The sequence below is a fragment of the Desmodus rotundus genome, chromosome 13, assembly GCF_022682495.2.
Source record: "Desmodus rotundus isolate HL8 chromosome 13, HLdesRot8A.1, whole genome shotgun sequence".
Lineage (NCBI taxonomy): Eukaryota > Metazoa > Chordata > Mammalia > Chiroptera > Phyllostomidae > Desmodus > Desmodus rotundus.
In genome coordinates, this window is record NC_071399.1 from 83,905,752 (window position 1) to 83,927,096 (window position 21,345).

Below are 21,345 nucleotides of genomic sequence, written 5' to 3' on the forward strand. Positions count from 1 at the left end.
ATTATTCTTTTTATCTTCAGAGCTCTTTGAATTTGTGTTTACTATTTTTAATGGTTATCATAGATATCACAATGTACATTTTAGTTTTACTATCTATTTTAAATTAAAATTCTTACCACATAAGAATCTTAAAACAGTTTTACTCCATTCCTCTTTCTATTTTTTGTTCTATTTTGTCAACAACAAATATCTTACATCAACCAACATATTAACACACGAAAGACATTGTTACTGTTGTTTTCCAACAGTCCATATTTACCGATAATTTCTCACATATTCCATTCTTTCTGATGTTCATTGCATTTTCCAGTTCCATGGGTCCATTTTAAATAATCTCGTTTTAATTTTACTATTACATTCATTTCTTATGACTAGTGATGGATTCTCAAACCTTTTTTTTGTTTGTTTGTTTTTGTCTATACATATCTTCACTTTTGAAGACAGTTTTTACTGGGCCTGGGATTCTAAGTGGTTGCCAGCCACCACCTTTGAATGAATAAGTGTCCAAGCCATCAAGTCGGTGACAGGGCACGCGGCGGGGAGGCTGAGTGGAAACATTGAGCATGAGAGTAACTAAGCGGGTAGCCGCTGCAGACACCCTCCCCACATCCCTTTGGCCATGTTATCCGCCTCCTGCCTGTTTTGCCCTGGCTGCTGACTACTCACCATTCCCTGTGTGCTGGGGAACTACCTTCAGCAAAGAGGAGCCATCTGTATGTGTTCCCTACTGCTACCTAACAAATTACTCCAAAATTTAGCATCTTAAAGAGATAATAAGCATTTATTACTCATTCCTAGGGGTCAAGAATTTGGAAGCTGCTTAGCCATAAGATTTTGACTCAGGGTCCCTCGAGAGATGATTGTCCTGTTGTCAGCCAGGGCCACCGTCCTCTTTGGTACTGGGCGATCATGTCCCAAGGTGGCTCCCGCACGTAGCTGTCAGCAGGAGGCTTTGGTTTCTTTTCACAGTGACCTGTTCTTAGGGCTGCTTGTGCGTCCTCACAGCACTGCGGCTTATCTCTCGTGGCAGGGAGTCCAAGAGACGGCAGGGCTGAAGCTAGAGCATCTTTTATAATCAAGCTTCAGAAGTCCCGTACTGTCGTGTCTGCAGTACCCTGTGGGTCACACAAGTCACTTCTGTTCCCTGTGGAGGGGGACTGCAGAAGGGCATGAAAGGGAAGACTGGGGGGGGGGCTCATCCTAGAGACTGGCTGTGGGCACCCTCTCGTCCACCTGTGGGAGGGGGTCAAACTCCTACCTGCCTCACCCCCTTGGCAGCATCTCACAGGTGGTGCCTGACTGGCAGGGGAATAAAGGCTTGCCTGTTACTCAAGGTGATGGGACCAAATATGTGAGGATTTCAAGCTTCAGCTCTCTCTGTGGAGTCTGGTTGAAGCCGAGTCCTTATCCCCAGTTCACGTGTGTCTGCCCACTCTACCTGGTGTCCCTCACTACCTTTCCCTTAAGAGCAGTCCCTCCATGAACTGACGGCATCCAAATTCCTGTCTCAGGCCCTGCTTCCAGGCAACTTGACTTACGCATCTGTGAAAAAGTGCCTACAATACATGCAAAATAATTGTAAACTATGGCAGAAGTATAGTATCTTATCCATCCTAAATATAGATATTTAATTCCCACTTGTCTAAAAAAATTACAAAGAACCCCTCAAATTTTGTTTGTATATTCTTCCCTTTCCTCCTCCTATATTCACTGCTCAGAGAACCCTTCTTTCTGTTTAATATACTGCATTTTCCTTACTCTATTTCTAACATTTGAAGGAGGAAATTTTCCTTAATAAAATCAGTCCCTGGGTCTAAGAGCTGTGCTAAGCTTGCTCATGAAGGTCTTTCAGCTTGGAAGGAGGGGAGCTAAACCATAGCATTGAATTCTCTTGATTATATTTTGGAGATGTAATTGTGTTTATTCTTCTACCTTATTTTTAAATTTATGTAGCGAACACATAATTAGCTAATTGAAAACTTTGAGTTGATACATACTAGTTGCAAAGATCTCCAACAGTTGAGAAAGGCGTGGAAGAGCTCCCACTCACTCCTTTCCAAATCTAGCAAAGCCTGGCTATTTAGCCTTTTGGGGCAGAAACCAAATCGGTGCAGTTGTAAAGGACATTGCAGTCCTATAACTGTCTAAACCAGCCCAGGCAGGGTGATTTGCCTGTGGCAGTCCCTCTCTCCGCTTGATTTCTTGAAGTTTGCTGGTAAGAATAAGCTATTAGCAAGCTTAAGTCGGTGATAATTAGCTGTACATTATTATTTCAAAGCAGTGTGGCTGTGCCAATTAAGTGGGTAATTAGGAAAACCCCAGGACAATATATTAAGACAGAGAGTCTCAACACCAATGCCCCATCTGTTCTCCAGCAAGCATTCCAATTAGCCAAGCCCCTCATTTAAGAGCACGCCAATTAAGGGGTTGGCTGCATGCATAGGTGTGTGCCTTGGAGTAATAGAGGCTGTCTTACTTGCTTAGCAAAAGTAAGATATTTTTAATATCAGAGAGAATTTTGATGTGAAGGTGGAGAAAGGAGAATTTTTAGAAATACTGGATTTTGACATTTGAAGCAAAATGTAAATTGTCTTATGAGTTGTTTTTATCATTTTTTCTCTCCAGAGCTTACTGTGAATATAGTATCATCAGGCAGTTTCATTTTATTCTAATGTGTTTATTAAATCTTGATTTGAATATTTTGGCTATGTAGAGCTTTAGCCACAAAGAACAATAACACTTTTATTTATTGACTGTGGGTAGATAAAGAGGAGACTTGAAATTGCATAGTTTAAGGAAAGGGATGAGTCAGAACTTGATTCAATTCAGAATGTGACTGTCTATGAAAGCACTTTAATTTTTACTTTGTATATCATTAAAGAACACAGTGACATGGTTAAAAATAATTAGTGAAACATAGAAAAATTTAAACATACACTGAATGAAGAACACACTATTTTTTAACTGATTTAATCTTTATTGTGTTTTTTCCACTACCATTTAGTCCCCTTATACTCCCTTTCCCCCAGCAATCACCACACTGTTGCCCACATCCATGAGTCCTTTTTCCCTTTTGCTCAATCCCTCCAGCCTCTAACCTACCCTCCATGAGCTGTCATCTGCTCCCCACTATTATTAAGGATTATCACCAAGATAGGTGGAACAGGTTCATATTGAATAGGATTAGTTTAGCTAAAAATGTACATCACACAGTGCAGCTGAGATGTGTGTTTGGGTGTATATGTTTGTTTATATGGGTAAATCAGCATTGACATACTGGGTTTACTGATGAATTGTGTATACACACACTCAGTGATGGAAAATACCCATAGGTCAGGAAAAAGGGATCTCTTCGAGAAAAATGTGGTATCATTTTTAGGAGTGGAGAAAACAATTTTCAATTTATTTTCTAAAAGGAAGTCAAGGCTTCTTTGAGGTGCCATTATTATTTATTACCTGTAAGTTTAACTTACCAAAATACAGGTCGTGTTCCTTTCGGTGAGGACACGTCTGTTTAATTTAAACCAGTGCTTAGTGAGTGGCAGTAGTGAGGGCACCGAGGTCAGGGCAGGCCGAGGTCAGGGCAGGCCGAGGCCAGGCTTCGGTTCAGGGCGAGAGGGAGGCCAGAGCAGGACTTGAGAAATGGGAGCTACAAGGCAGGCGAGCATCAAAACGTATAAGAATAATGAAGAGCAGGACCTCAGAAGGTCAAAAACCAGGCCCACAGGAAGAAGGAATTCCAGAAAGCAGAGCAAACATATGGCAAAAGTTTAGGCTAGGGGTGCTTAACCTTTGTGGGTCATGTATCCCACTGAGAATGATAAAAAACTTCCCAGCAAAAGATGGTTCGTAAGTGAATGCATGCAAAATTTTGTGCATTGAAAAGTAATTTGCATCACTTAAAACTCATATGGAAAAATAAAGTCTTCACAAAGTTAGTTTACTCTCTATTTCTCAGACACTCATGGAAGAAATTAGTTACCATTTCATGAAATACCTGAAAGCAAATCAAAGCAATTTATATTTTTTAAAGATTTTACTTATTTTTTAGAGAAAAGGTAAGGGAGAGAGAGAGAGGCAGAGAAACACTGATGTGTGAGAGAAATGTCTATTGGTTGCCTCTTGCATGTGCCCCAACCAGGGACTGGACCAGCAACCCAAGCATGTGCTCTGACCAGGAATCGAACCTGTGACTTTTGCTTTGCTGGAAGATGCTCAGTCAACTGAGCCATGCTAGTCAGGGCCAAACAATGGAATATAAAGTAACATGAAACACTAATTGGGCTGAAAGAAAAAATGGTTTCAAGTATCGATATGAACTAGAAGCTGAAATTGTGATTGGTTTTAAATGTGATTATGAACATGTATATGGTATCCAATGGATATCCACTTTTTGTTTTGATGGTAACAATTACTGAAAATTCTAGAAAAACATTATGTGGCTATCACTGGCTATAATTAGAACTGTCCTAGCTAGCTTGCTTAAATGAGGGTAGGCTTACTTCAGGGAGCATGGCATTTATTCTGAACACTTCAAGTCACATTAATAGTCTATAATGCTTTGGACCTCGAGTTAATAGTCAGCATCTATAATATTGAGGCTGTCAACTTTACGTTAATGTGACTAGAAATAAATCTCCCCAAATTCCTCACTACAGAAAGAATATATAAATATATATGTAAATATATATATATAAATATATATATATAAATATATATATAAATATATATATAAATATATATATATAAATATATATAAATATATATATATATTTCCTTAGTTGTATGAAGAATGACCATTAAATTGGATAGTTCTTAAACATACTTTCAAAATTCTTCTATTTCCCAGTAGCAGCTTTTCCAGTTCAGCTAGAACTTTTCAGAAGTGTTTTTTTAGAATCACGACTATAGAGTTTTGCCACTTATATGGTTCAAAATATCCCCCCTCCAAGGACACCGAACTATGAATGACATTCCCCCTTTCAGATAAACCTGAGGGTGTGTTTTCTTTCTTTTCTATTTCTTCCTGCTCACAAAAAGTGAATCTTCTTTTTCTCTGAAAAAGTCAGTGAACATCTGTAGAGTTGAAAAGAACCTCACATTCAGCTCTTTTTTTCCACTCCACTTCTTGAATAGGTGAGGCAGATTTAGAGTCATGTTGCAACTGGCAATTTTTGTAAGAGGGCATAAAGCTATTTCAGAATCGGGGAGCAGGCAGCTCCAAGGGATGGTCATGTTTTTATCCAAGTGCATGTTGAATGGGAATGACAGTTGTCCTTAAAACAGAAGATATGTGTTTCCAGAGTGGATTTTATATTATTGGATAACAAGGCCAGGCTTTTTTCCCCTCCCACGTTCACTGCGAGTCACTAAATGGCATTTAGTCCAGCCATTTCCAGGAAACGAGATGGTCTCTAGAAGCATAGGTGGAATCTCTTGCTTGAAAGCTCACCTGGTGAAAGTTTGAAGCTACTTTCTGGATGATTCATTTTTTTCTTAGGTCCATATTTGTGGAGTCACAGACTTTCAGATCAATATCCCAAATATTCAATATCTGTGATAACTTTTGAGGATCAACAGGTAAAGGTGATCCTTTCGCTGTGTTGGTATTACCCTCCTTCAGCAAGAATCTTGTTAGAAGTGGAAAAGTGCAACTTTGGGGTCCTGCAAATTGAGTAAACTCAAAGGATTTGAAATCGTCATTGTATTTGGTTTGTCTGCATGTTCCAGTGTAAGTGAATCCTTATATAAACAAATGTGTGTGCATAATCATAAGGGGAGGATACATTCATAACATTCTTTTGTATTACATGGAAAATATTTTGATGTCATAATTGAGTAACAGTAATTATACATTATCCAACCTTAGCAATATTCTATGTCACCCATCAGAAACTGGGAATACAATAAAAACTGGGCCACAGGAACAAAGGTATTTTTTCCCCAAAATAAGACTTACTAGAATAATAGGAATAAAATTGCACACTAAAATACCTCATTTTCTTCAAACTCCCGGACCACCAGGATCAGCACTGAGAGCTGTACAGTGACTGGAAATGCAAGTAGGAACAACTTGTATCAAGGATATATTGTCCCCAAATCCCATAAGTTCATGGATGGAGGTAACCAGGAATTGCTGTTTGAAATCACAAAATGAAAACAAGGAGAAAAAAAAAAACCCAGAAATGAGGAAGCAGCCCTTTTCCTGGCAGTCTGTTAAAGGGAATGCATTGTATAAATGTTGGGCTAGTGCTGAGAGAAGAAAATATTACCCAAAGTATGCTCTCTTGTTCTCTAAATCATGGAATTTAGAGTTAAAATGTTAGCAGCCACAGAGTAACAATCAATAACTGGCAAACAAAGAATAACTGTAGAGGTTTGATCTAAAATGCTGAATTTCAAAATATAGATACTCAAAATGTGTGTGTGCATGTGTGTGAGAGTGTGTGCGCGCATGTGTGTGTGTGCGTGTGTGAATGACCTACATTAGACTCATCAGATTTGCAAATATTCCATTTGGCTAAACATCCCTGTTGGTCCGGAACCAAACCAGTAGCATGCTCCCTGAAATTAGTAAAACTGAACAAATAATTGCATATCTTCATTGAACAAAAAATTATGAGGTAGGAAAAATTACATCCCATTTTTTTTTAATGGATGCTTGATATCCTTAATAGTATCTGATTTCTTTAAATATTGGACACTTGGTTAAGTGTTAATTTTTATAAAGGATTTAAGGTCTTTGTTTAAAGCCCTTTTAATGGAGAGTCATTGCATTTTGAGGTACATTTTACAACATGGGTAAACGAGACCAGGGCTGGTTTTGAAAACCCAGTTTTGACATCATGTTTAAATCACTCCTTTTAGAGGAGGATGCTTTCAGAAAGGGTCCTTTTTATGGGGACATTAAATAGTAATGTGCTGGGTTTAGAGGGCTATTGAAAAGTGAGGAAGAGAGGTGTCCATACTAATTGTACAGATGGCTATGAACGCCCCGCCAGGGCTCGGGTGAAATCCCCAGCGGAGAGTGTCAGACGTGCCCACCTCTGCAGAGGCCCGCTAAGAGTATTAGCATATTTCCAGTGCTCCTTTCCATTCCTTTCCCTGGTGCTCCCTAGCCTACCCTGCTCCTAACTCCTTCAGCTTTGGTGAGAAGGCACAGTGAATCCTCTAATGAGTGGAAATCATGCCACCTGAACAAGAAGACTTCCTACGAGGAGGAAAAAGCCTGGGATCATTTAGACAGAAGAAAAATTCCTTCTCTTGGAGGATGGTGCCCATCCGCAGGTCACAGCATCCGCCCTGAGCAGTGAGTTCCGGTAGGGTTCCCAGAGTAGACTTTCTGAGGCACTCCTGTAGAAAAAAACTAGTATTTTTATGTTTAATCAAATATGAATACAATGTGTGGGAAACACATTTGCGTGTGTGATGCGGTGCCTGCGGCCACATATTGTATGGCTTCTTAGTGTCCTATTCGCCCTCCCTCCCTACTCTCCAGGCGTTGTAGAGTGCATCCAGAAAGTGGCCCAGGCGCCTAGATTTCATTTCTCCCTCTAGCCAGTCTAACTCCATAAACGTTAAATATTTTTATCCATGTTATGGCTGGAGAAGAGAAATCTAACTAGTTCTGTTTTCTAAAAATGTCTCCTAAAATATTTTGTCAAATAGAATGACTTCGTTGAGAATACAGGAAAATGATTAAATACAGACTCGAAGGCAAGAGAAGGTAGATCTTATCTAGAAACGTGTAATTATACATTTCCTCTGCCACGGGGAGGACTGACATTTTAAAAGTCGACTGTTTGACAAGTGGGGCCAGACATCCCGGCAGGGGTGAGTCTGCTCATTAGTGCCACATTAACCTTAACTTTGCCTCAGGCCATTAACTGGCAAACTGCACATTTGACCTTTGTTCTACAGATATTTTCAAACAGTGTGCGAGGCACCGCTTTTAATTTGGGTGCAGTGCTATGTGTGGACTGACGTTAGGGGTAAAGGAAAATCAATACGTGCCATTAAATAAAGAAACGTGTGGTCTGCAACAATCCACAGAGAAATGCGCCTTTTAAAAATAAGATTCTTCTCCGGCGCTCTTCCAGGTGATTAGCTTTGGTCCAAATTAGAAATAGTTTCTTTTATATTGCGTGGAAGAGAGGGCGGGAAGTGCATTATGGGGCAGTTTATACAGGTTCTAATATCGAAGCAAGTTCCCTGTGAAGACATAAGATGGAGTGGTGTGCCTTTTGGACAGAGCTCTTGTTTCCAGGAACATCTAAGGAAATGAAGTGCAAAGTCAAAGGTAGATCAGAGCCACATGCTTAAGGGAAAACAGCCCCTAGAGGATCAGCGAAGTTTGAAACCTGTGGTTGCCACTCTTCAAACCATACGCGTGAGAAGTGTCAGCCTTATCAATTAAAGTGTAAATTAACTTAGTGAAACGTCTTGGTAGGTTGTGCTAGTGTTGCTATGTCCAGGTTATGGAACATTATACAGCTCTACAAAAATAAGAAAGACCAGAATGTATTAACATAAAGTGGGTTCATGATGTATTGTCAAGTGAGAAAAGCCAATAGCATGTATATATGTGTAGCTTGGTCCTAGCTTTGCAAAACCAAACCATCTCTATGTCTCTCCTTGTATTTGTCTGGTTTTGGTTGCTTATTGGTGTACACAGAGAGGAAGCTGAAAAAGCACGCCGGTCTGGTAACACTGATTGCCTCAGGAGGGAGGGAGGTAAACATTAAAGAGGGACAGATATTAACTTGTTCTTCGTGTGCCTTTAATTATTATACTAAGAAAAGGTACAGTATGTTTATTATTAAAAAATGATTAAAGTCAATGATAATGGGATAGCCAATCAGAATCACTGGTCAATTTTACAGTAGAAATTGTGCACTCCTATATCAATCAAACAAAGGACTACCTCAGGGTGAGTTGCATGTTCTTTCTTTCTTTCCTTTTTTTTTGTTTTTTTAGCCACATGAAAGATCAGGAGACCTTCTGCCACCGCTGGCCTCAAGGGCGCAGGAAGCAATGAAGCAATAACTATGCTGGTCCATGTTTCTCTCCTGCCTTCAGCAAGCTCAGGGCAAACAAGGCTGCAAGCTATGAATGAGCAATTGTGCCGCAGCCCTTTTCCTTGTCGCCAGGCTAGCCGAGGGTGCAAAGGTGTTCCTTAGCCAGTGGTCAGGGTTTACCCTGCTCCCTGCTTTCCTCACCAGACACTCAGGCCAGGAGAGACACACAGAGAAATCTTTTCTATACGTACTGCTTTCCAAGTGCAAATTTCAACAGGAAGAAGTCATATCTGCTTTCCAGTTTACTAATAAGTGTGTTCTGTTAACCGTGTGATAGTTTCTATAAAAATTTAAAAACATGGAATATTTTTCCATGGAAAGACTCATTCATGTTTGCTTTCTCAGACTTCCAATATCAACATGAAATTTCTAAGTTTTGGCATTTTAAGTTAATTTATTTTAAAAAGTGACTCAGTTATTTAATCAGACTACATGCCTGACTAAGTTACGTAGCTCTTTTTCCCAGATCCTTCACTTTCCTGATTTCCATTTTCCTTGATTATAAAACAGCAGCGTTGGACTAGATCACTGGTTCTCAACCCTGGCTGCACGTCAGTGTCCTGTAAGTAGGGAAACCAGAAAACGCAGGTCCTACCCCCGACCGATGAATCTGACATCCGTGGGAGAAGTCTGGGTGTGCAGTGCACGTGTTTCCTTGGTGATGATAAAGCGCAGGGAGGACAGAAAGCTACTTTATTTTTTACAGTACAGTATATCTCTGATGTATTAACTATGATATCTATCTTTGATTTATTAATTTTGATGGCTGTCTTTAGCAGTGTGACTAAATATTAATGTGTCACTGCGTATTAATTTCAGCATCACATATATAATCTGTCTTGAGCCTGTTTAGTAGAATCTGTCACAGTTTGTGATCTTGCCACTTACATTTCTTCCACGTTTTAATGCAATGTGCCAGGAAGATTTCCCTGATATTTCTCCACAAGGAATAGGTAGGAATAGGTTTCCTAATGTAAAGTTTCCTCAGTCAAGTGTGTTCATTAAGGACTTTGTATTATTATTATTATTATTATCATTTTAAAATATGTATTTCTTCTAGAAATGTCTAATTCTGCAAACAGTTAAAAAAAGGACACTGCATGTGGGCCCAATTCAACCAGAATCTGTCGAGTGCTTGCTGGGTAACAAACTGTGATCCGAACCCTGGGTGTAGAAAGAAGACGTGGCTTTTGCCTTCAGGGAACACACCCTGTACTCAGAGAGGCAGATAAAGAAACGGAGGGATTATGACACCAAAGAGCCAGGGCGGTAGAACACGTGCTAAGTGCTGTGAGAAATAGGACGAACCAACAAAACTGCACGAGCTGGTTAGGCAAGGGGTTAGAGAGGAGAGGAGGTTTCAGCTGGATCATGACCAATGGGTAGAAAAGGCTGGAGAAGGCATTTCTGGACGGAGAAAAACCCCATGTGCTAAACTTGGAGTCTTAGCCAGTTAGTGCAGAGATCTCTCACATAATATAAGTATGTGATTTGGGGCTGGGAGTGTGAGCAGAGGGTAGAGGGACTGTCATAGGATGCTAGGCGCAAAGATTACAGAGGTTATGTGCCATGGTAAGACATTTGACTTGAATTGTGAGGATTTTAAAGCAGGACAGTGAGGTGGCTGATTTGTAAAGCTAGTTCTTGTGCCAGTGTGCGGGTGCAGTGAAGGGTAGATGAGTGGGCGAAACTGGAGGCAGGGATATCTTTTGTTAGACTGTGACAAGCCCAAATCAGAAATTCTGTATCTGTATACGGCCCTGACATAGTGGCCTTGAATAAATATTCTGACGATTGTTTTCCTGTTCGTTAAAAAAAAATGTATATTTTAGCCCTGGCTGGTGTGGCTCGGTGTATTGAGTGCTGGCCTGCGAACTGAAAGATCACCAGTTCGATTCCCAGTCAGGGCACATGCCTGGGTTGCAGGCCAGGTCCCTAGTAGGGAGCGTGTGAGAGGCAACCAATTGATGTATCTCTTGCACATTGCTGTTTCTCTTCTTCTCTTTCTCCCTCCCTTCCCCTCTCTCTGAAAGTAAATAAATAAAATCTTAAAAGAATACTTTAGAGCTGTTTCTCTTAATAAATATATTTAGTTTCTGTATTCTTGAGATGTTTTAAGACTGAGATGAGCAGCTGGCATATGTAACACAGCGCCTCAAGGATAATTTGCTGGAACATCTAACATCTCCCTGAATTTGTTATGCTCTTAATTTTAACTGGAAATAATCTCATGACTGTAGAAATATAATTGTAATGATATAGTCACCTTCCCAGCAACCTAAAGTCTGAATCATCCAAAGAATATATTTTATTCATTGAAATATTTCATGTGTAACTGGAAATGGAAGCATGGTGTGTAGTAGACCAAGTGCTGAGCTGGGAACTGAAGTACAGATTCTTGTGTAGGAACAGCATTAATTGGCTCTGCAGCTGGAGAGAAATCTTGACCTCATTATGGCTACTACTGTTTTAACTTCTTTATTTCCTGCAATTATTATTATTTTCTGTATCCAGTGTAGATCCCCCAGGCCTTCATGCAACAGCTTTTTGCAATATGACTTTTTTTTTTTTGGCTGGGTACAATGAACTTTATTGATGGTGCATGACAAGGCAGGGCTCCCTAAGCCCCTCCCCTCTTCAGGGGGTCTAGGATGGAAATTGGAGGTCAGAGGATTCTCAGTCTGTTGCGGGGGATCAGTTTGGGGAAAGGACTCCCCAGCAGCCGAGGGCCTCTCTTCCTGCTGCCGGGGCTGGTGGTCCAGTGGGCTGGGACTGGGGCTGGAGGCCGTGTGGACCGTAAGGTCCACCACCCTGTTGCTGAAGTCAAATTCACTGTCATACCAGGAAATGAGCTTGACAAAGTGGTCACTGAGGGCAATGCCAGCCCCAGCATTGAAGGTGGAGGCCTGGGTGTCACTATTAATGTCGCAGGAGACAACCTGGTCCTCCGTGTAGCCCAGGATGCCCTTGAGGGGGCCCTCTGATGCTTGCTTCACTGCATTCTTGGTATAATCGTATTTGTCAGCTTTGTCCAGGCAGCAGATCAGATCCACACCAGCACATTGGGGGTGAGGACACGGAAGGCCATGCCAGTGAGCTTTCTGTTCGGCTCAGGGGTGACCTTGCCCACGGCCATGGCAGCACCAGTAGGAGCAGGGATGGTACTCGGGGCAGCCCCTCGGCTGTCACACCACGGCTTCCCAGAGGGGCCGCCTGTTCCTGTGCCGCCAAACCTGCCAAACAGAGAATATAGAGTTGCAAAGTGGGACCTCCTGGAAATGCCTGGCCTCACCAACCAAACCTTGTCTCAACGTTCACATGGCCTTGCTTTCCATTATTTTAGTCTCAGAGAATGTGCTCCAAAGCTAACCACTCTATCCGCTTTCAGTAATCCTTTTTTCTCTCTTCTTTTCACAATTTGTGATCCATCAATCATTAATTTGCTTTTCCTATTTTCTGTCAAGTAAGAGAGTAAATTATGATGTGGTAGCAAACAACCCCAACCTATCATTGGTTCAGGACAGAAAGTAAATGTTTTGTTAAGCAACTGACGCCCATTTCAGAGCGGCTGGGGGCACTGCTCAAGTTGTCCTGGCCTCAAGGCCCAGAATGACGGAGCAGCCAACATGTGAAATACTCCCTGCCATTACAGGAGACGGAAACAGAAGGTGGCAACACCACACTGACCCTCAACACAGAAGCCTGGAAGGAACACGCCTCACCCCCGCGTAGACTTACTAGAACACAGAGCAAGTCACATAACCAAAGACCCTCAGAGAGGCTTTGTGCCCCGAAGGTAGAAAATTGGGATATTGGGGAACAAGCTTATATGAGCATACCCTTGTTTCCTCCTTCTCTCTCACAAATTTTTTCAAATGCTTTCCTTATTTAAACAAGCATGTGCACACACACAACTCCCTTAATTTTCCCATTTGGGACTTGCCACTTCCAGTTTCATATGCTCTGCTTAATGCTCATCCTACTGCAAATATGAAGTCTATTAACTGACTTTCCATGCTTTAATTATTATATGAGTTTGCTTGGGCTGCCATAACAAACCACCACCCACTGGGTGGCTTAAACCACAACAATTCATTTTCTGACAGTTATTTGAGGCTATAAGTTCTCGATCATGGTTTGGCAAGTTCAGCTCCTCCTGAGGCTTCCTGCTTGCCTGGCAGGTGGCCACCTTCTCATTGTGTCTTCGCAGGGCCTCTTCTCGCTGAGCCTGTGCCCCTGGCTTCTCATCCTCCTCTTGTTAGGGCACCAGTCACATCAGAGTGGGCCCCTTCCTTATGACCTCATTCAAGCTTAATCTCCTCCTCAAAGGCCTGAGAGTTAGGGCTTCAGCGTGTGAGTTTCAGGGGGACACAGCGTGTAGTCCATAACAATTGCGGTCACTGCATGTAAAGGACATAGTCTGTATTTTAGTTAATTGCTCATGATGGCAATTTATACTGTGGGGCATCTCTCCAACTTCAGATTCCCTCTTTTCTTCTTCTTCTTTCTTTATTTTAGTTTTCATTGCTCTCTAACCATACAGTGGTCTTCCTTTGCTCGTTCTGAGGCCCTTTGGCTTTTTCTGAATGCATATTGTTTGTCTGAGATGATCCGTCTCACATGTCTACTGCACTGACTTCCAAGGTCGCATCCAACAGCAAACTTCAGTGGGATTCATGGTCTCGTACCACAAAACTGTTACCTTGTTTTGTAAATGTCTCCTGACTCCTTCTCTGTCCACAAATGTTGCGCTGTTGGTCTCATATGAAGATTGTGGATTTTCCCCAGAATGTGCATTCTTAGAAGGCAGGGACTGTCTTGTTTGGCTGTGAATGCCTAGTGCAAGTGCAGAGCTCAGTAGTCATTAGTGGTTCATACTCTGACAAATAACTGACAGCCGATGCTTTATAGAATGAGTGGAAATCTTCTAGGATACTGTCGTTTCCGAGGGCATGCACGCCAAGGCATGGGGGGTATGTTTGGGGACCAGCAAGCACCTCATTTTTGTGAAACCCTAAAGTATGGTTTGAGGTGCTGCTGAAATTGAGGTGAGAGGGTGCCTTAGATGTGTTTCCAAGAAATTTGGATTTCATGCTGTAGAAAGTGGAGAGCCATTGATGGTTTTAGGCAAGTTAGTAACAATCGGAGCAATACCAGATTTAATAGGTGGCTCTCGTGGTGGCCCAGAAGTTGTTGTTATGGAGGGAGATTGGAGATATGTAATCCGAGTGCAGTAATTCCAGAGAGAGAGGATACGTGCTTGGACCAAGGCAACTGCGGAAGCACGGGGAAAGGGGTTTGAAAAAGAAGGAAGTGCAGCTTTCCCCGCTGTGGGTGTTTGGTTGTGAAGGGATGGATGGTACAAGGGTGGCATTCACCAAGATTGGAGTAGGAGGTTTGGGTTCCATAGTATACATATATATATATTTTTTATGGAACCCAAACCTCCTATTCAGTTTTATATCATCAATTCTGAGTTCTTTGCATTCCAGCCATTTGTGCCAGGCATCTTCACTTCTAGAAAATTCTTGATAGTGCATAGGTTCCAAACACATTTTTAAGCGTTTAAAAATGAAAGTCCACTTCTCTAGGAAAGAACCGGTCAGCTTCGTCAGTTAGGTTTTAGTAGCTGCAACAGGAGAAATGATGTTTGTTCGTGTGCTCCAGTTGGCAGGGATATAGCTGCCAAGAGGGGCTTGTTTCCTACTAGAGGAATACTGACTTAAAGTATAAATAAGTAGTTACTATGCTAGCAAGAAAATAAAGCAATATTTTTTTTGGTTGGGCACAAGTTAGAGTTGAATCGGGTTTATGCTTCCAGTGGCCATTTTGTTACTTATTACTTGTTTTGTCAAGCTTTGCTAAAAATTTGGTTGAATGCTCGTCAAACATGTGCTATGGGAACTTCTGATTTCTCTATGATTTCAGATGTGGCATATTTGAAAATTATAGTTATCCTCCAGATGTTTTCAAAAATAAGAGTGCTTGAAAATCAATGAGAAAGAATTTTGAAATTAATAGGGTTGAGCATCAGTCTGTCAAAATTGTATTTATTTTTTAATTAGTTATTTCAGCTATAGTTACAGCAGCCCCTCTTCTTTGATTTCATTTTTAAAGAATTTTAAAAAAATTCAAAATTCCTACATTTTAACTACTCAAGCCATGAATTCCTAAAGTTTGCTTTTGTTCCAGCCTTTCCTTTTCCTACCCTTCCCTGCTAGTCCAGAAATCATCTCCTCTGCACCAAGCTAGTAGCTTTTCATTTTTTCCTAAAACATTTGTTTATGTAAGAAAAATTTAAAAAATAAAGTCTTTAGGACTTTGAAATACTAAAACCATGTTCTTGGACCCCAAAAGTGTTGGTTTTAAAACTCAAAATTCTTGGCTTTTTAAGTTAAAAACCCAAACAAACTGCTTTTGTGCTCCCTTATTCCTTTCTGTACTGATGGGGGAAGGGAATAGAGCGTGAGGGGGAAAACCTAGTTTATATATTAAATATTCCTTCCAACAACTTTTACTTTCAGGCTTCTGAACTACAGGGTCCAGCAGAAGTAATACCTGCTTGAGTGTGGTTGGTAGGGTGATAATATGGGTGTCATAATTTATAGTTTTAATTTGAACATTTCACCTGAAATGTCATACAGTGTGCTTGAGTGTGATATTGTTATGTTACAACATTACATGCTTATGATTTTATAATAAAAGATTTTGTAATAAAAAAGGGGTGTTATTTGTGCTGGACCCTGTATGTTGTATATCTGGGCTTTTCATATTCAGTAAAAACATATTACTTTATGTTCTTTAAAAAAATCATTTATTTATTTTTAGAGAGAGGGGAAGGGAGAGAGAAACAGGGAGAGAAACAATTGATGTGCAAGAGAAACATTGATTGGCCACCTCTTGTACACCCCCAGCTGGGGGCCTGGCCCACAACCCAGGCATGTGCCCTGACCAGGAATTGAACCGGCAACCTTAGGGTTTGCAAGCCACTGCTCAACCCACTGAACCACACTAACCAGGGCTACTTTATGTTCTTAGACACCAAAGAGAAGACCCAGATAGAAAAATCATAAGTCTACTCAACTTTTATTCAGTAAGGAAAACAATTGGCATGTTATGTGACTCTGGCACTTCTATGTGGGAAAGGAAGTAATTCGTTATCACTGTGGTTTCGATGCCAGCAACTAGGGAGAGCTTTTAGGGGAGCTAACTGAAGGGTGTGTGTGTGCATACTGTTCACAACTTCCATTAGATAAGATTCGTGCCCAGTACAAACTTTGATACAAAACGAAGAATTTGAATACTAGGATTCTTTTTCTAGTAAAACTTTTTAATCTTGATTATTAGAAGTATTGAAAAATACATGAAAATCAGTGACAAAAACAAACAAGTTGTATTCTAAACATTTTTTTCCTTAACAAATTATGCCGCTTATATTGGCATTTGTTAGGGATTTTTGGTTTTAATTGGGTTCCTTGTGTTTTTTTCCCTTCAGAGAATTTATCACCAGCCTTCGCCTGCACAGGACGTTTTATGGGGGCCTGGCTGACCGGCTGTGTGTTAGAGACTTAGCCGCCGCTGAGGGACTGCCCTGCTGGAACGGAGAAGACGTCGTAAACAGGTACTCTTTGTGCGGTGGGCTGGGAGGACATAATGGCTACTTCCACCTTTGCTTTCTCTTTCGAGATCCTGAGTGGATCGCTCCAGTCTAGGTTGGCCACATAGGTTAGAGCATCCGTTCTTTCTCTGTAGCGTGTTAAAAGTGAATGTGATGTTTTGGACATTTTACAACTATAAGAGCATTCTGTGGTGTTTCGAAAGTTCTCTCTTATTTCCTACCTATCTATGTACTTTTTCAATCAAGTATCAGATGCCTTTTATCGGGTCTGTGTTGCTTATCAAAGACCTTATTATTTTTAAGTCTAACTTTTTGAGTATGAGCAAGTGAGGAAATTCAGTGAAACGTGAAGGCCTGTGTAAGGATTCATTGACTTATGGACTTGTGGGTCATCACTAGTGATGTGTTTATGCGACAGTGTCTCTCTGAGTGTGTGTGTGTGTGTGTGTGTGTGTGTGTGTCTGTGGAAGGGTGGCCCTTCTACCTGTGTCCGTTGGAGGCATCCTTTGTATGTTGCCATATGTTCCTCAGACTCAGGGGTGAAATTTAACTTTTACCTTTTTTCCCCCCACTGTCTAGAAATTCTTAGTTTATTTTCCTTTGCTTACTATAACTGTACTTTCAAGTAATCCCCCGAACTTGAGAAAGTCTAGATTTCTCCCTCTGTAATATGTAACCGTGGTCAATAGAATGGCCGGGAATGAGAGATGCTAGTGATTATTATAAAACGTAGGCCTGTGTTGCATTTGGTTTTGGATGTTTGGATCTTCAGCAAAAAGAAATACCGAGCGTGCAGCTTTCCGATTTAAAAACACGCCCACTCCATGTGAAGACTGCTGTGTTAGTTACCACAAGAGTGATGAGTTCATTCGAAATGTCATTTAGCAAGCAACATTGCTATGATTTACACTGTAATTGATTTTAATATAAATTTATATGATAAAAACTATTTACATATTTCTGGATGATCATAACCATGTCTGTCTTTTAAATAATGAGTTTGTAGTTTATCTCTGAATATCTCATAGAACTTCCTAGATTTCATAGAAAATTACTGAAGAAATGAAATTTAAATAAAATATCTGGCAGACATGGCTAATGCTATTCTTGCATTATGCTCTTCGGATACTGCAATATATTTTGTAAATACATCTTTCTTGCCTTGACTGAGCAGTCATAGCACGCATGGAACTTTGCATGTAGTATTATGGTGTCAGTAAAATTGCTGCCGCTCAGATCCAGTAATTAAATCGTATTCTGACTTACACGTTCTCTTTTCACATTGTTCAAACTGGAATTGAACTTTTTTGTGTATTAACAGTTTTTCTGCAGGAGCTGGTGAGAATCTCATGGTGATTGATGAAAGATTTAGTGTACAATACAGATTTGATATGTTACATTCTATTATATCGTTGGATTCTAGAGTTGTCCCATTGTTCTCTCACTCTTTGGTCTGGGGTTTGTAGAATAGGAAATACTACTGGAGAAATCAATGATTAGAGAACACTTTTTAGAGGCCTAGTATTTTCCACCCAAAGAATATATTTCCTTCTACATAATATACAGGGTCTGGCACAAAACACCCCTTTTTATTATGAAATCATAAGCATGTAATGCTGTAACATAACAATATCACACTCAAGCACACCATAGACATTTCGGTGAAATGTTCAAATTAAAACTATGAATTATGACACCCATATTATTACCCTACCAACCACACTCAAGCAGGCGTCACTCCTGTGGGACCCTGTATTTAAGTGCTTATCCACAGTTTATGAATAAAGAAAGCTCATCTTTAGCAAGATTTCTCCAAAGAAGGTGTGCACATTTCTGGTGAAGAAAGTGGGTGATTCTCATTATTCTCATTTGCTTGCAGCTCACGCCTCCCCCTCCCTGCACCACCCAGCCTTCTGTCTGTCAGCCACTTCCAGGTGTGCGGTGGGCCTCCACTCTTCTGTGAACAGCTTTCGCTTTGCCTTCCTCTTTTCTCAAACAACCTTTCTACCTCATCGTGTTAGCAGGCATTTTCCCTTCCCTGAGCATATTTCTTCTCTTTCACCCCCATCCCCCCGGGTCCTCAAAGGACTCCCACCCCCCTTGGTTTGCCTCGCACTGGCTCCTGACCACCATATCTGGGCTCCTTCCATAATGAACACTTTTTCAGTCCCGATTTTCTAATAGATAAGGTTCCACAAGCCTTATCTCATTTAATTCTCCTAAAACTTTACTCCCTAGTGCTGCCTAGTAAGCTTATTGGATGCTATTTCTTTTCCATTTGAAAACTCTCACGTATACTTTAACATTTCAAAAATATACTTTAAATTGTAATGCCTTTCATGACTCAACCAATTCTTGATATAAATTTAGAACAGGGTTTTTTTCAATGCAAGTTAATGCTAAAATCTAAGTATCCATCATATCTGGTTGATTGAGTATAGTATATTCACTGTGGAATATTATGTGGCAGTCAAAAGTTAGGTGTATTCAAGGACAAAATCAAGGGGGGAGGGTAGAGGTGGGGGGAGGGAGGTGGTACTGGCTGGGGTGGGGTGGAGGGATGGGGAGAAAATGCAGACAATTGTAACTGAATAAAAATAAATTAATTAATTTAAAAAAGTTAGGTGTATTTATATTTGCTAATGTGGAATAATTTCAAATAATTATTGAGTAAAAATAGTTATAATAGAATAATACACATTTACCAGCAGATTTGAATAATTGAAAAAAATTTATATTCGTTCTTCATAGAATATTTCTGGACAGTTATATAAAAACTGCAAATATTCTGAAAATGTACTGGGGAGCTTTTATTTTTTTATTTGCTTTGTAGTTATTTTTAATGAAAAAGTTATAGTAATATTAGTATTATGGAGCATTATTGCTTTCTTTTTGAAAAAAATGCTATTTTGTACATTTCATTTCCAACCAATTCTTTATTTTCATAGTAATTTTTTGATATAGTGTTGTCAAGGCATTAATGGATAGGGTTCAATACTGAGTTATTGAATTTCTCTAACAAGGCTTCAATATAAAGTCAAGCCTGGCTCGTGTTACAGTTTTGAATTAGTAGCTACAGTATCCTTGAGAAAAACCACAGTATAACAGTGATGGGCGTGAATGCACTAAGATCCTCAGATATGCTCTTCATTTCAGAGACCTGCAGTTAGTTAAGATAAATAATGCCGTCAAATTTTGAAGAAATGAATATCCAGGGCATGCATACCACATTTGGGGACGATAGAGGTTCTCCTCTTTGTATGTTTTTTTTAATACTCTTCAAGTTCATTCCAGAGGAATCATGCCAAACACAGCAACAAGATAAATTGGTGGCCAGTATTGAGTCTATTATTCATTATAAGAGGAAAGTGATTATTTTGGCAAGACTTCATTCCCTGAAGGCATTTTTTAGGAGATGATTGATAAGATTATTTATGTGCACAGGCATGCTGCATTGAATAATAGGAGAACTGTACAGATTGTTTCAATATTGTGACAATCCTATAAAACTGGCTGAAATCACCTTCCTGCTCATCAAAGGAAGTGAAATTCCTTTGTGATTGTAGATAAAAATATCTTGTAGATAAGGAATGTTTAATTTGTGAGACAAAATCCATTGTCATTCAAATGATTTTTAAGATTGCATGCATACCATATCCTCTATTACAATACTGGTCAACGGCTCAAACAATTTGATTTCAGATGACATTGTATTGCTGAAACCCACAGTTTCCATCTCTTCAAGTCCCTCTTGTCTACCCCTCCCATCTCTTCACCGTGAAATGACAAAACTGTTCTTTGAAAGGCATGCCAGTCCCTACTTCGTTCTCGGTTCTCTCTGATCGCAAATCCACTGTGTGATGTTTGCACTCATCCTTCTGAGTGTGGAAGTTCAGGAGACAGCTACTTAATTACCAGGGCTTCTTTTGTTTCCTGCTGATTAATAGATAACCCAGTAACTCTCCCTCAGTCTCCAGGAATTTATGACTTCCATACCAACTCTTAAACTAGCGAGTAGCTGTTAAGTATCCTAGTAAAATTAATAATCCACATAATTTCTACTTCCTCTTGATTGAGTTAATGTTCCTTAATGCTTCTTTAGCAGTGCAGCGAACTTCTGTGATAAGGTATCCTTTTCAACATATTATAATTGAATTTTTAAAAGTCAATAAAAACAGAAAACCTTAGAAATCACTCAGATTTTATATTTACGTGTTAACAGTTTCTTTCCACCCAAACAATGACATTATTTCTGGCTATAATTGTTTTTAATCTCAGTTTCTTTCTTTTACCCATTATCTATATGGAAAGCCACTTCATATTTGATCTTTATTTTTCTTCCTGACCTTGCTGCATTTAATTCTATTTTATTTAGCTTTTTGAAAACACCTGGCCCAGTTTCTAAATGTTATGGACTACATTTAATTTAATTTATTTATTTATTCATTCATTTTTATTGTTGTTCAAGTACAGTTGTCTCCATTTTCCCCCATCACTCCCCCTGACTGGACTACATTTTAGAAACAAGCAGGTCTCAGATGTGTTTAGAGTTTCCTTAATGTAACAAGTAGTTGCTTTTCCTATGTTGCTTGTGCAAAGGCAGTATGCTCTTTGTGACTTAAACACCGGTGTGTTTTCTATTTCTTCTTT

The 21,345-nt window shown here is 40.0% G+C and overlaps 1 protein-coding gene across 2 annotated transcripts in view; it reads left to right on the top strand.

The window, feature by feature from the left end:
• The window catches only part of GPC5 (glypican 5), a 1,144,217-nt gene that overhangs the window by 256,712 nt on the left and 866,160 nt on the right, over window positions 1-21,345 (top strand). For both annotated transcript variants that reach the window (XM_024567049.3, XM_045201452.2), the window contains one exon: window positions 16,573-16,698. In XM_024567049.3, the coding sequence (XP_024422817.1) occupies window positions 16,573-16,698 (126 nt within the window). The remainder of the gene's footprint in view (window positions 1-16,572; window positions 16,699-21,345) is intronic.